This window comes from Paralichthys olivaceus, chromosome 5 (genome assembly GCF_024713975.1).
Source record: "Paralichthys olivaceus isolate ysfri-2021 chromosome 5, ASM2471397v2, whole genome shotgun sequence".
NCBI lineage: Eukaryota > Metazoa > Chordata > Actinopteri > Pleuronectiformes > Paralichthyidae > Paralichthys > Paralichthys olivaceus.
In genome coordinates this window covers 16288371-16302340 of record NC_091097.1, presented here as the reverse complement: position 1 = coordinate 16302340, position 13970 = coordinate 16288371, and the positions used below count along the sequence as shown (strand labels likewise).

At 38.3% G+C, this 13970-nt stretch overlaps 1 protein-coding gene across 7 annotated transcripts in view; it reads left to right on the top strand.

The window, feature by feature from the left end:
* ighd (immunoglobulin heavy constant delta) overlaps window positions 1-11450 on the top strand; it is a 67977-nt gene extending 56527 nt beyond the window's left edge. Inside the window, exons 3-13 of one of the 7 annotated variants that reach the window (XM_069525275.1) lie at window positions 856-907; window positions 2324-2620; window positions 7441-7755; window positions 7844-8134; window positions 8220-8531; window positions 8636-8917; window positions 9088-9414; window positions 9604-9921; window positions 10495-10782; window positions 10929-11077; window positions 11166-11450. In XM_069525275.1, the coding sequence (XP_069381376.1) occupies window positions 856-907; window positions 2324-2620; window positions 7441-7755; window positions 7844-8134; window positions 8220-8531; window positions 8636-8917; window positions 9088-9414; window positions 9604-9921; window positions 10495-10782; window positions 10929-11077; window positions 11166-11174 (2640 nt within the window). In that variant the 3' untranslated portion in view covers window positions 11175-11450. Of the gene's footprint in view, window positions 1-100; window positions 289-423; window positions 581-855; window positions 908-1277; window positions 1428-2323; window positions 2621-7440; window positions 7756-7843; window positions 8135-8219; window positions 8532-8635; window positions 8918-9087; window positions 9415-9603; window positions 9922-10494; window positions 10783-10928 lie in introns of those variants that run through there. The other 6 variants (XM_069525281.1, XM_069525280.1, XM_069525279.1 and 3 more) reach the window with 6 other exon arrangements.
* The last annotated feature ends 2520 nt before the right edge of the window (window positions 11451-13970 follow it).

Below are 13970 nucleotides of genomic sequence, written 5' to 3'. Positions count from 1 at the left end.
AAAACAAGATGCAGTTGAATCCAGTGTTGTGTGAACTCCATGCTGCAAGAAGTGGAGCTGACAGGAGGGTCCTTTAAAGAGGAAGTGGTCTCCAACCGTCACAAAAGATCTCAAGGGAAATGGTTAATAAATAGTTCAGTGGGGACTGCTTTGTCAGTGAAACCTGTTTATGTTCCTTGGTTTGAACAACAACAATTAAGTATTTGTGCTAGACGCAGATTGAAATAGATCACTGTGATGACTACTTTGACTACTGGGGACAAGGGACAAAAGTCACAGTAACTTCTGGTGAGTAGGAATCTAATACATTTGGGTGAAAACTATTCCATTTTTCTATACTGTGACTCCTTTTTGTGACTAAAACAGGTCATTCTTTTAAGATTTTAAAGGTTAAGAGTGAGGGTAAGCTCTTCTGGGTCTGAAAATGTATTAGCCCTAATGGGAAATATAACATTTAGATTTAATTGGCATCAAGCTAATTCAATGAGGTAGTTTTTGTATGTTTAATGCATTGGTGTACTGCACTGTGATTATGGTTTCGATTACTGGGGGAAAGGCACAATGGTCACCGTCACCTCAGGTAAGCACATGTTACTTTTTTTAAATGCTCTATTTTGTAGATTTTGATTGAAAAACTTAAGAAACAGTTGTTGTGACATCTGCAGATAATTCATGTATGGGACAGGTGAACTCTATTTATGTTTTGGTGTTAAAATTATGAATTGTTCCATCCTACGAATCCTAATCTGCAAATTGAAATGTGTCAGAGGGTTGATATCATGAAAAAACCTACGATGAAAAGGGAAGATATCAGGGAACAAGTTTATGAATGCAGTGGTTAAGCGGTTGTTGCACTGTGATGCTTTTGACTACTGGGGAAAAGGCACTATGGTCACCGTCACCTCAGGTATGTAATTTTATTATTGAAAGAAATTGTCACCTCTAAAATATTTATAATCATTTTCATGTTGCCTTGACTCGGCCAGCCGACAATATTTAATCCCTTGAAAAAAACAAGTTTTTAACTCTTGGTCTGTCAACTTCAGTTGGATTTTAACTGCATGGCGTTAAAACCAAATTGTTAAGCGGGGTAACGAGTTTGTGAGACGTGTGACTTGATTCCATCTGAAATGTACAACAGGATTAGTTTAAAGCGTTTCAATTGTAATTTCTCATTATGTCAAGTCTCAATTCAAAGGGGAATTGTTTTAACACAGCGTGTAAAGTACAAACTGCAATATTTTCATTGGAAAACAATGATAAATGTTTTGGATCATTTAAACGAGAGTAATTAAACTTTAAGACCACATTTTTGTGCTCGTCATAAGTACATGTTGACTATATTAACGGGCAAGTAGATTCAGCACTGTGCTACTATCATGCTTTTGACTACTGGGGAAAAGGCACTATGGTCACCGTCACCTCAGGTATGTAATTTTATTATTGAAAGAAATTGTCACCTCTAAAATATTTATAATCATTTTCATGTTGCCTTGACTCGGCCAGCCGACAATATTTAATCCCTTGAAAAAAACAAGTTTTTAACTCTTGGTCTGTCAACTTCAGTTGGATTTTAACTGCATGGCGTTAAAACCAAATTGTTAAGTGGGGTAACGAGTTTGTGAGACGTGTGACTTGATTCCATCTGAAATGTACAACAGGATTAGTTTAAAGCGTTTCAATTGTAATTTCTCATTATGTCAAGTCTCAATTCAAAGGGGAATTGTTTTAACACAGCGTGTAAAGTACAGACTGCAATATTTTCATTGGAAAACAATGATAAACGTTTTGGATCATTTAAACGAGAGTAATTAAACTTTAAGACCACATTTTTGTGCTCGTCATAAGTACATGTTGATTAATGGGCAAGGTACAAAAGGGTACGACAGTAACAGTTTCTTCAGGTAAGAAAATTATTTAATCTGATACATAAATGCTGAAAATAGACAAAACATTTTTTGTAAGAATATGACAATGATTATTTGTTGAGTTTACTCCTTAATTCCTTCAAAATGTAATTTCAAAGTTGTGCATTTAAGATAAATGAATTTTTTTTGATCTAGAGGAAAAACTACATGACCTTGAATAATATTTTCGAGGTGGTTAATTTTAGTGCAACAAAAAACTAAATAATTTTCATTGAAATACATGAAGGAGCACAGAAGGAGGTCACCAGAAGAAGTCCACATTAAACATTTTGATTCTTCTGCACTCGATGCTGTACTTTGTTTGGGGACTGACCAGAAGCTTGATTGCTTCTTTCTGTCTTAGTTCAAGCTTGGCTAAGCATTTCTGTCATTTTTCTTTTTTCTTCCATTCTTAGCCACTCCAGCTATACCAACTCTGTTCCCTGTGATGCCATGTGGATCTGGGACTGGACAAACGGTCACTCTTGGCTGCCTCGCCACAGGCTTCACACCCTCCTCACTGACTTTCGCTTGGGACAAAAATGGAGCTGCCTTGACAGATGCTATTCAGTACCCTTCGGTACTGAAAGGCAACTTCTACACAGGAGTCAGTCAAATCCGAGTCCCGCGACAGGAGTGGGACAATAGCCGGCCATTTAAGTGTACTGTGACGCATGAAGCAGGAAGTCCACAAATTACCCTCCAAAAGCCAAGTAAGACCTATGTATAAGTCCTATATATATCTGAAGGAAGTTTTAGTTTGGTAATTGATTTGAATTCTAGCAGGTTTGCATTGGAGAGCTTGGAGGATAATTTAACAGTTTCATTATTAACATTAATTACAGGATACAACAATTGACTAGCAAAAGTTTGTGAATGACAACTGCTAAATAATGTAATCGGTTGGCTGTTGAGTGTAAGCTGAGGCTGCATACTGAGTGAAATACAATTTTATAATTTACTATTCCATAAAAAAATTACATACTAATAATCAAGTAAGTAAAATCTGAAAAGAATCTAACCTTTAACATTAGAAATCAAACAGGGAAGACATATATAAACTTTTGTTAATTTGAATTGTTTTTAATCTACTTGACTAGTAGTACAACGTTAACAGTGAGGTGGAATGAAAGGCTGAAGCTTGCCCTGAAGCTTGCCTGTCTGTTTTCAGCTTCTGGTCTCTATTAATATACTGTATAACCTTTGCTTCTGTCTCAGGACAGAATATCGCATTGTGCTCTTCTTTCCATTTGTCTGCTTAATCCCAGTTCTTTCCAATTTCTGTCTCCATTGTCATTGTATGTTGGTGATTAACATTCACATGAAATATGTGTGTGCTTGCCTGAAAAGTCAATGTATATGCAGAAGCCAGCATTAAATCTCTGCTTTTTGATTATGTAATCTTGTCTACTATGATCATATCATCTATTCAATCATATATTCATTTTTACCCTTATTGCACACTTAATAAGTAAAAACAAGTCACAGTCATGGTAGCACAGTGTTAATCCCTGCTTCTGCATATATATTATTCCCTGCTTCTGCAAACATATATCTGTGTATGTGTTTGTTTTTCAGAGGTATTATTTAGTTCACCCGAACTGAAAGTGTCTGCCTTCTATGGTGAGAAAAACGAGGCCTCCTTCTTCTGCTCTGCCGAAAATTTTTCACCAAAAGATTACCAGATCAAATGGATGAAAAATGGAGACGATTTCACTGACATAATCTCTGAAATCACAACATCCACTGAGGAACATAAAAGCGAGAATGGTACACTGTACAGTGCAACAAGTATTCTCAGAGTGCATACCAGTGACTTGCCTGAATCGGCTAAGATTAAATGCCAGTTCAAGGGGAAAGACGCCAGTGGTGTCAAACTCACTGAAGCCTTTGTGACCTACAAGCCCATAACATGCAGTGAGTATATATCTGTTTTCTGTCCATTTATTTTCAATGTCCATGGTTTTATACTGATGTCCCTTTAATAATTTCACACTCAGCAAAAGGATGTATGGAAGCAGACGTGGACGTATATATCGAAGGCCCCACAGAGCAGGACATGTTAGTAGACAAAACAGGAACCATAAAATGCCATGTTAAGGTGAAGAACCCAACTGTTATGAAGATTTATTGGGAAAACCATGATGGAGAGGAAATACCTGATGCCACTTTGAAACCTAATGGGAGAGGAGATTCATACATCGTTCCTGTTGACATCACATATGATGAATGGAGCCAGGGGATAAAGCTCAACTGTGTTGTGGAACACAGCGATTGGTTTGAGCTATTAAGGACACCCTATGAAAGGAGTACAGGTAAGACTATTCAATAACTGTGCATGTCATTGTGAGACTTTACGAGTATTATTTCCAAGTTCACTTTTAAACAGACATTTCTTGCAGAACTGTAGGAACTTCTTTGTTTGTCATGAGGCCTAATTGTGCTCTCGTGCTTCCAGGAGTGCAGACTCAGCGTCCGTCAGTGTTTATGATGCCACCAGTAGAACACGTTAAAAAAGACACAGTGACTCTGACTTGCTATGTGAAAGACTTCTCCCCTCCAGAGGTTTTCGTTTCTTGGCTTGTTGATGATGAATACCCTTCAGGATACAAGTTCAATACCACAAACCCTATTGAAAGCAATGGATCCTACTCGGCTTATGGCCAGTTATCACTCAGCCTCGAGCAGTGGAAAAAAGAGGGTGTGATGTACAGCTGCGTTGTTTACCACCAATCTGTGGTTAACAATACAAAAGCCATTGTGAGATCCATTGGCCACAAAACTTCTGAAACAACCAACCTGGTCAACCTCAACTTGAACATACCATGCAAGGCCCAGTAGATGCTATTTTATGTCTTCTGCTGTTTGTTAATGTTTGTTGCTTTTGATATGACATTGTGTTTGTCTTTTTAATGCAGATTCAAAATCAAAATAAAAAAAAAAGCACTTTGCAACTCTGTTGTTGTTTGTTGCATGTAGCTCATGTCTTGTCTAACCAATATTTGGAGATACATGTTTAGTGTAGTCAATGTTGTCAAAATGCCACACAAATAAGGCATTATTATTCATAATTAAATAAGAGTCACAATAAAATAAGCCTTCAAGCTCAATTTTATTCACCACAAAAAAAATGCAATCCCCATACCTCACTAACTTTAGGCGTTTAGGATGTTGTATGTAGATGGTGCATGAACACATTTTATGTCTTGATGTACGTGTGTTTCCTCTACTGGGTCTTGCACCCCCAACACAAGATAGATGACTGTTTCAGGACAAACTGCAGCTCTGTGGTCTCTCAGACAAATTATTAATATTTTCACAAGCTGATGAATCATGCCACACCAATCATGGGGTCTTTCAAAAGCAAATCAGCATCACAGTAGGAAAACTTTAATTAACATCAAAACTTAACAAAAGGGCATGTAAAACTATTACATACCCTATTAGCCAACAGGCTTAATATGCTAATAAGTCATAGGTCATAAGCAAGACGTTTTTTTATTTTACACTTGTCGGCTGTGGCTCAGGAGATAGAGCGGCTCGTCCACTAACCAGAAGGTTGGTGGTTCGATCCCCATGTTCCGCATGTCAAAGTGTCCTTGGGCAAGATACTGAATCCCAAATTGCCCCTGACAGCTGTGCTTGGTATTAATGAGTGAATGGCAAATAACTGCACTATAGGAAATTAAAAATAATCTATTGGTCACTACCTGGTGAGATTTTGTTCAATGGTGGGTGGGAAGTTTCCTTGATATTTATTGAATAATTATTGTACATTATATCCAGATATCCTGATTGAATGGGACAGTACCATGAAGGCAGACGTTGATAGCATGGGAAACACTGCCATCACCTTCATCATTCTCTTCCTCACCTCCATTCTGTTCATGATTGGAACCACTGCTTTCAAGGTAACAATGAGTTTAAGTTGAACTTGGCACTGATTTGGATTATCATGTTGCACAAGATAAAATGCTTTATTCACCACTTAATTTTCCACAACTTGTAACACCAATAACAGTAAGCCTGAGTCTCTTAATGCATTGAAACACAATAAAATTAAGAAAAAAGCTGACTAAGGTCAGCCGAGTATATTTTATCATCTCTGTGGTATAATAGAATTACATCTCATCAAAACATTTTGACTTCGAAAATCATTTATTCAAATTCCAAGAAAGTTGTGGTGAATTGAATTATGTGTGTTGCTGTAATTGTTACTGTTGGTGTGTTGAATAATGTTTCTTTCTCATGTTTAACATTGCAAAGATACTCATGATAACATGCAATTATGTCAAATTTGTATTTGTGATATATGTGATTTAGATTTTCATATAAATACTTTTTGGTGTAGTGCCTCACTTAACTATAATGTGCAGACTTCAAAAAGACCTGTAAATGACTTTGACTATATTCTATATGTTCATATTTTGTATACAACTATAATAGACACCCTGACAAGGAGGCCAGACCAACATTTATGATTAAAATATAATATTTGTATTTTTTATAAATGCAGCAATGTTGTAGCCGTTAAGTCCATATGTTCATCATATGATACACTTTAACCCCAATATTAAGTGCAGGCAGAAATTCAAGAATTTGGTGCAATATTGTTAATCAATTTTTTTATATTTTCTGTCTTTTCAGGTTAAATGAAACAAGGCAAACTTCCTGTACAGTAATACTTTTTCACATATTTTTTTCTTGTAATACATAGTATCATGTAAGTTACCACAGTTGCCCCCTTTTCCCATTAGAATTACAGGAGCTTTATGTCTTTTTAAAAATAAATGTTAAAATGCTGATACTGATGCTTTTCTTTTTTCCTCTTCACCATTACTTAGAAATTGTTTGCATCATCCAGTTTGAATGTGTTTTCTACAATCTTCATAACTGCGTTATATAATATTCCGTTTTTTTTTATTGTTTTATTGTATAATGTAATACAAGGTTATGTTCATCAACTCCTCAGTAAGTAAATCTGTAGATTGAACAATTGGTTAGTTTTCCAGTCATTAATGGACTTGAAAACTAAAGCCTTCAGCAGAGTCATGAGGCCACAGGAAATCTATGTGAAAACCTATGTAAACAGTTCTGAGATATTTAAATGTACACACTGTTTCTGTTACTGGCATAACCACACCTCACACCTGGTATCTGTGATGCACCGTTGCTCCTTGCATTGTTTCACTTCTGTATTTTGGTACTTTTTTGGGAGCTTGGTGTTTCTCAATGCTTCTGCTTGCTGCTAGCCGTGATCACTCTGCCCTGTCAAGCCTCAACATCTGTGCAACAGACTTCCAGCTCTATTTCCACCTGACTTTCAGACACCAGCCACTGTAAAAGTACAACTCTGCCATCTAGCCAAAATACAATGATATTACAGTTTGCATTGAGGCTATTCAGTTAATTACTTGACCAAAATCTGAAGGTATGTATCACTGATGAGAACATGTTCATTTCATATTCAAAACAATTTCATCTAACTTATGGAAGAAGGCACGTAAAGACATTAATCTTTGCTCTATCTCAGAAAGTCGGGTTGTCTCTCCAAACATCACACTTTACCCTGTCTGGGAAGGTGAATTTGGGGTCTCCCCAGTCAGACTCATCTGCACCCTAAGTGGCTTCTTCCCTGACCAATTGCAAGTGGAGTGGCATAAGGACAACCATCTCTTACATATTACTCCAACTCAAACGAAGCTGCAGAGTATGCAAGGAGAAGAGAAAACCTTCAGTCTAATCAGCGATATTGAGGCCGTGAATTGGAAAAGCAACTCAACATTTACATGCAAGGCTCAACACAACAACGACAAGAAATTTACAAAAACAGTAAATTTTGTTCAAAGTAAGTATGCTTTCTCCTAAGGCAATATTATATGAGTAATGTTTAAAAAAATGCATGTTGCTATTAAGTTTTATGATGTTTCTTGCAGTTTGTTCAAGTGCTGCTCCTTCCATTGATGTGGAGATTCCCAGCTTCAGGACTGTAATGACAGAATCTGCAGTGACAGCAAAATGTTCTGTCAACAATCGTTTTGGCGCCAAGGTCACCTGGCTGATGGATGGAAAAGCTGAATCAAAATACATAGTAACATCGAATGCAAACCAAACTCATACCATCAGTGAAGTGGCGGTTCCCCCAAGTCAGTGGAAACAACTCAAATCTATAACATGTAAAGCTGACCATCAGTGTTTCTCCACTCAGAGGACTGTGAATGTTGCAGGTATAAGAATATACAACATTCAAATTGGACACATTTTGAATGTAGAGGGATGTAAAGTAGTCATTCTGCTTTCTGTATCATGCAGGTCCTGCAGTTACAAATGCATCAGTGGAGATCAAGAGATCTTTCCCAGATTTGCTGAAGGGACAAAGTGCTGTGCTCGAGTGCGACATCACAAAACTCTCCTCTAGTGACCTCTACGTCACCTTTCAAGCCAACGATAAGGACATCTCTGAAAAACAGTATGTTGTTCTTCCTGAAGCCCCAGACCCCCAGTCAATCACCAGACGCTTCTCCATCCCTTCAAGTTATTGGAAGAAAGACACAACTTTCTCCTGCAAAGTCCATCAAGGCTTCTCCCCCAGCGTCAAGTCAAAGTCGACTGGCAACATTTTTGGTGAGAGGAATTCCAATTCTTTCCAATCATTACAGTCAATTTAATGGTTCACACTTGATTCATCTGCAGTAGATTGACTCATTGATGAATCCTCTCTCATTTAGTGGACCCTTCTGTGGAACTTCTACTGTTCCCCAATGAATTGTCAGGACCACAGAGACTCTTATGCTCTGGACGGGGCTTCAACCCTAAAATTCAATGGTTGTCTGTGTCCAACAAACTACCTTCAAACAACGACGTCACCATGGGAGCAGATGGACGTGTGGTAGTAACCAGTCAACTTCAGATTCCCCAAACTGAGTGGGAAACAGGGAAAGTCTATAGTTGTGAGGTGTCTGACACGTCCCTGAGTAAAACTGTCTCCAAGAATATCAGCCTCTGCTCAGGTAAAATGGGATACCTAAAATATCCATGATCAGATTAATGCAAGTATAGAATAAATACATTGATACTGTTTCTGAATCATGCCTTTAAATTGTGAGACATTTCTTCCTCATCATAACAACTTAATCAGTGTTGACTTTTCTCTCCCTTTAATATCATGTTCTGTTTTCAGTAACTCCAGCATCCTCTCAGATAGTTGGCGTATATGTTCAGGGGCCGCCACTCGAGGAATTCAAGAAAAAGGAACAGGTGACTATCACCTGTCTTCTTGTCGGCTCTCGTCTTAATGAATTCTCCATCACCTGGAAAGTAGCTGGGAAAAAATCTTCTCTGAATTTCAAAAAAGAGCCACCAGTGAGTCACAGCAATGGGACAGAGAGTTTGATGAGCGTCTTCAGTCCGTCCGCAGAGGACTGGCATGCGCATAAACAAGTGTCCTGTGAAGCAAAGCACCTATGCTCCAGCCAGGGCTACGAGGGCCATACAAGCAAAAGCAGAGGTAGTGTTTCTTTTTGATTCTTTGGAGGTGTTGATAGTCATTTCTGGATTTTAGAGTTTAACATAGTTTCAGAAGGCATTAGAAACTCATAAGTTGAAAAATCAAACTCTCCGTGACGAAATGGTGAAACTGAAATTTTAAAGTTAAAAATAAAAAGTCTTGACTGCTCTATTCTTTTTCTTTCTCAAGTCCTTCATCAACCAACAGTGAAGATAATACAACCAACTGCCTCTGAGCTCTCTGCACCAGACGACCTCCCACTTATTTGCCTAGTCTCTGGGTTCTACCCACCCAATGTCATCGTGTACTGGGAAGGGAGTGGCCAGAGACTCCCATCAACTCGCTACACCAACAGTGATGTGTGGACATACACAGGGAACAGTACTTATTCAATGAGCAGCAGACTGAACATATCCAAAACTGAAGACAAGAGCTCTACGTATTCTTGCTTTGTCAGACATGAGTCATCTGAAAAGCCTTTTAAAAACACAATAAAGAATGTGTTTGGTGAGTTGAGGATTGTCATTTAATAGAAATGATATTGTTCATCATACCCTAGAGTTTCTCTATCTTCTCTAGTCGCAGTAGGGCTGGGAAATAAAATAATAGGCCTATCACTAATTTGTAAGATATAATCTTTATCAATAGCAAAATTAAAAGATAATATATACACATATACAGTAGACCTTATGCATCCTGCGAGCATAAAGAGAGGGTACAACACATCATTGACAGATTCTATGACTACAAAAAAAAGGAATTTAAAATCACAACTTTCAATCAAGCAGCAAAAATCAGTCTTTAAACTTAATATTGAATAACGTGAAGATTATCTGGATAATTTTCAATATCTACTGATATATCGCCCAGCCCTAGGTATCACTAGATAGCACTTATATAAGCGCAAAGCTAAAGAAGAAAATAAGCATTTGCACTTTTTGATCTAAAAACTTAGAAGCATTCTGCTTCTGATTTCCATGCTTAAACTTCTGTGACTTGTGTGACTTGTAAATACTCATTACTCCATAATCTTCCTCAACAACAATGAATGAAATGTACTTTTATGACTATTTTCTGCAGCTACAGTCACTCACACTAAACCTTCAGCCACCTTGCTCCAAGGCACAAACGAACTTGTGTGCCTGGTCTTCGGCTTCAGCCCCGCATCCATTAACATCACATGGTTCCTTGATGAATCCACGCAACTGTTGGACTACAACACTAGCAAGCCCCACAAAAGCCAGAATGGAAAGTTCAGTGTCCGAAGCCACCTTCGTCTGCCCAAAGGCAACTGGTTACCAGGAGCAACCGTAACCTGCAGGGTGTCACATGCAACCACCAACCTATCCCTGAATATATCGAACCTAGGTGCTGGCTTCTTTCAAATCCACTGCATTTACTGGGTTAACGACCTATTTCACACATTGAGTATTTCTTTAAAATCTCTTTGCAGTCCTTGGACCATGGTAATGAAGTCAAAGTAACTAACAAATCGTATTTTAATTCTTTCACAGACAACTTGGAGCACTGCACTTTCTTCGATGAACTTTTGAATGCTGATGTGAATCAAGATATAGGTGTGGAAAGCTGGTATATGGCTTTAACTTTTCTGCTTCTTTTCCTGATCTCTGTCATCTTTGGTGTCTCAGCTACCATGATTAAAGTAAGTATTTTTCATATTTTAAATGCAGTATTAATATCTTTGGCCACTTTTTGTAATTTTAATAATTTCCTGTTTTGTTTTTTTATAGACTAAATGATGGTGATCGCGGGACAGATCCCTTGTAATGATCCAAATTTGGATAGTTAATGTCTTATGGCTTAGAAAGTTTTAACTTTTTTAATTCTTTTTCCCTTTTTCTTTATTTTATGTTTCTATTATTGTGGATTGCATTGTATTGCCTCTTCAAATGTCAACGTTGAGTTTTAAATCCCAATATAATGAACAAATATTCTTTGACTGGAGTCTTTCTTGTTCTTCAAAAACGATGTTGATAACAAAAACGATGTTGATAACAATAAAATAAATGATAACACATTCTGTCACAGGATATATTCTTCACAATTATACTCGATGAAATACAGTCAATTGTCTCGCAGTACCTACACCCCTGTATTACTCACTTTGTCCACATGAGTGAGACAAAGCTCCACATGCAGCAGTGGTGATTTAGCACCTCTATGACAAACAGGAGCCAGCAAGTAATTTGAAGATGCTGAGTTGTCTCTACTGAACTTGCTAAATGGTTTGATACAGATTCACTTAAAAATACAGAGACTGTTTGTGTGTCTTCTCCTTTCCATACATACACAAACAGTCACTGTAAGTGTGTGCACTCACTGTCTTTGAGTAGGAGTTGCATGTTTGGGTCTGCATTTGTGTACCTTGTGGGTTTTAAGGAATTCACATCTGGGAGGGATGACACTACGCACATCTAGGCTCACTATTGGTTGCCTCTGAGTGATCTGGCACTGTGGATGCCCCGATTGGCTAGGGACACCATGGCAGCCAGCCCATATCTGTGACGCTGTTGCTGGGATGGAGTCACAGCATGCGGCTGCCAGTCTCAGTGCCAAGGGGCCGGCTACAGGGAAGCAGGGAACCATGCCCAGCAGGCAGCCTGAGAGCGTCTCCCTGTCTAATACCCTATACCCTCCTATTCTCTCATACCAAGGCCCTCCTTCTTAGTCCTTGCTTGACCACTTTAATGGGTCCATATAAATAGGGACAAGCAACAAAAAACATCCTCACACTTTCAATAAGTATCCTCTCTTCCACAAATACTGTTGGGGCACCACTGAGCAAGGCACTCAACCACAACTATCCAGGGGCCAACAGTTGAAGGCTGTGGTTGTGCAGCAGCTCACAGCGTTAAATATGTTGAATTGAGTGTGAAGCAGTACAGTGATGAAAAGAGCTGAACGCTCGGTCAGCTTTAACTGGGAATTGAAGATCTATCTTGTCTTAAAAATATATGTAACAAATGTTATCTTAACACACACTCATCAAGAGAGAAGCGGTCATACATTTGCATCTTTGTAAAATGTCCTTTCAAACAATATGAGTTTAGAAGATACCAAAGAAAAATGTGGGAAGAGAGAAAGATCGGTAACAATCTATCTCCAATGAATGTGTGTTGCCATTCATATTCCAATTTCTGTGGTATCTTCATAACATATTTAGTGCTCCGTCTCTCTCTCTCGCTCTCTCTCTCACACTCACACACTTTACATGCACTTGCATATATGGTGGACGGTGGGGCCCTATTGTGACAACCAATAAAAAGTCTTTCAAAGAGTAATTTTTAGTCTGAAAAGTGTGAGTCTAGACTCTAGTGTACAGATATTTCTAAAATGATTAGCCTTTGAAAGGAAAAGGGAAAAAAGCATCCTAGCATAAACCACATCGCTCCATCTCGAGCTGAGTTCTCCTGATATATATTCAGTGTCCATCTTACTGTTAGAACTGCTGCCAATGAAGAAGACAGCGGGCCTGACAAGGAGGCCAAACCAAGAGCCCAACCACACCAACTACATCATGCCATGAGATGAGCCGAGATACACTGATGATACTTTGCTGTGTTAGCTTCCAGTTTTATATGTTAACACAGGTGTAGAGGTCCTACTTCTAACCAAGTATGCAAAAGGAAAACACGACTCACTAAATTTACAACCTCGTGGTTGTGTGCCTCCGACAGTCATGTTCTGTCCCTTTGAATAACATGTCACAGTGAACTTTACATTTTAGATGTAACATCACTTAATCATTATGGGCATTCATGGGAGATTTTGTGCTTACAAATATTATTGTTATTACTATTATCATTGTTATTTTTGTTACAACACTAGCTTAGCCAATGGTTAGCTAATTTTAAGTGCTGCATGGCATATGGTTATTACCTGAAAGTAAGAGGCCTATCTGTAGAAAATATTCAAAAATAAAACCTGTTTCATTTTGGTACAGCACAGTTTTAGGTCAAATTATTCACTGAGTGTTTAGCTTGAAGGCGTCTACCTATCCATCAGAATTGAACACTTAAAGAATAAACAGCAGATTGAGACAGTGTGGCTGCCACATATCTTAGCCTGGCTGAAATCAACATCATGTGCAAAGTCAAAACATTCACTCGCAAAAGTTCAACCCAAACTGACTCACCGTGTTTCCTTGCTGTGATTCACCTGATGGATTCACCTGTGTGGACGGTCCTGGAATGGCGGTTTTGCCTCTTTTGATTTTTAATGACAGTTGGCAAACCACTTCTTGGTGCATTAGCGCCACCCTCTGAACAGGAGTGTGGATGATCGGAACCATAAACCCTAGACCAGGGGTCACCAACCTTTTTGAAACTGAGAGCTACTTCCTGGGTACTTACTCAGTCATACAAAGGGCTACCACTTTGATACACTCTTCTGAAATAACAAATTTGGTCAGTTTGCCTTTAGTTATATATTATTATTAATGATAAATGATACTCATCTATGTGAAGACACTGATCACGTTAATGATTCCTCACAATAATTATCAACAATGACTTCACAAGGTGGGAGACAGATAA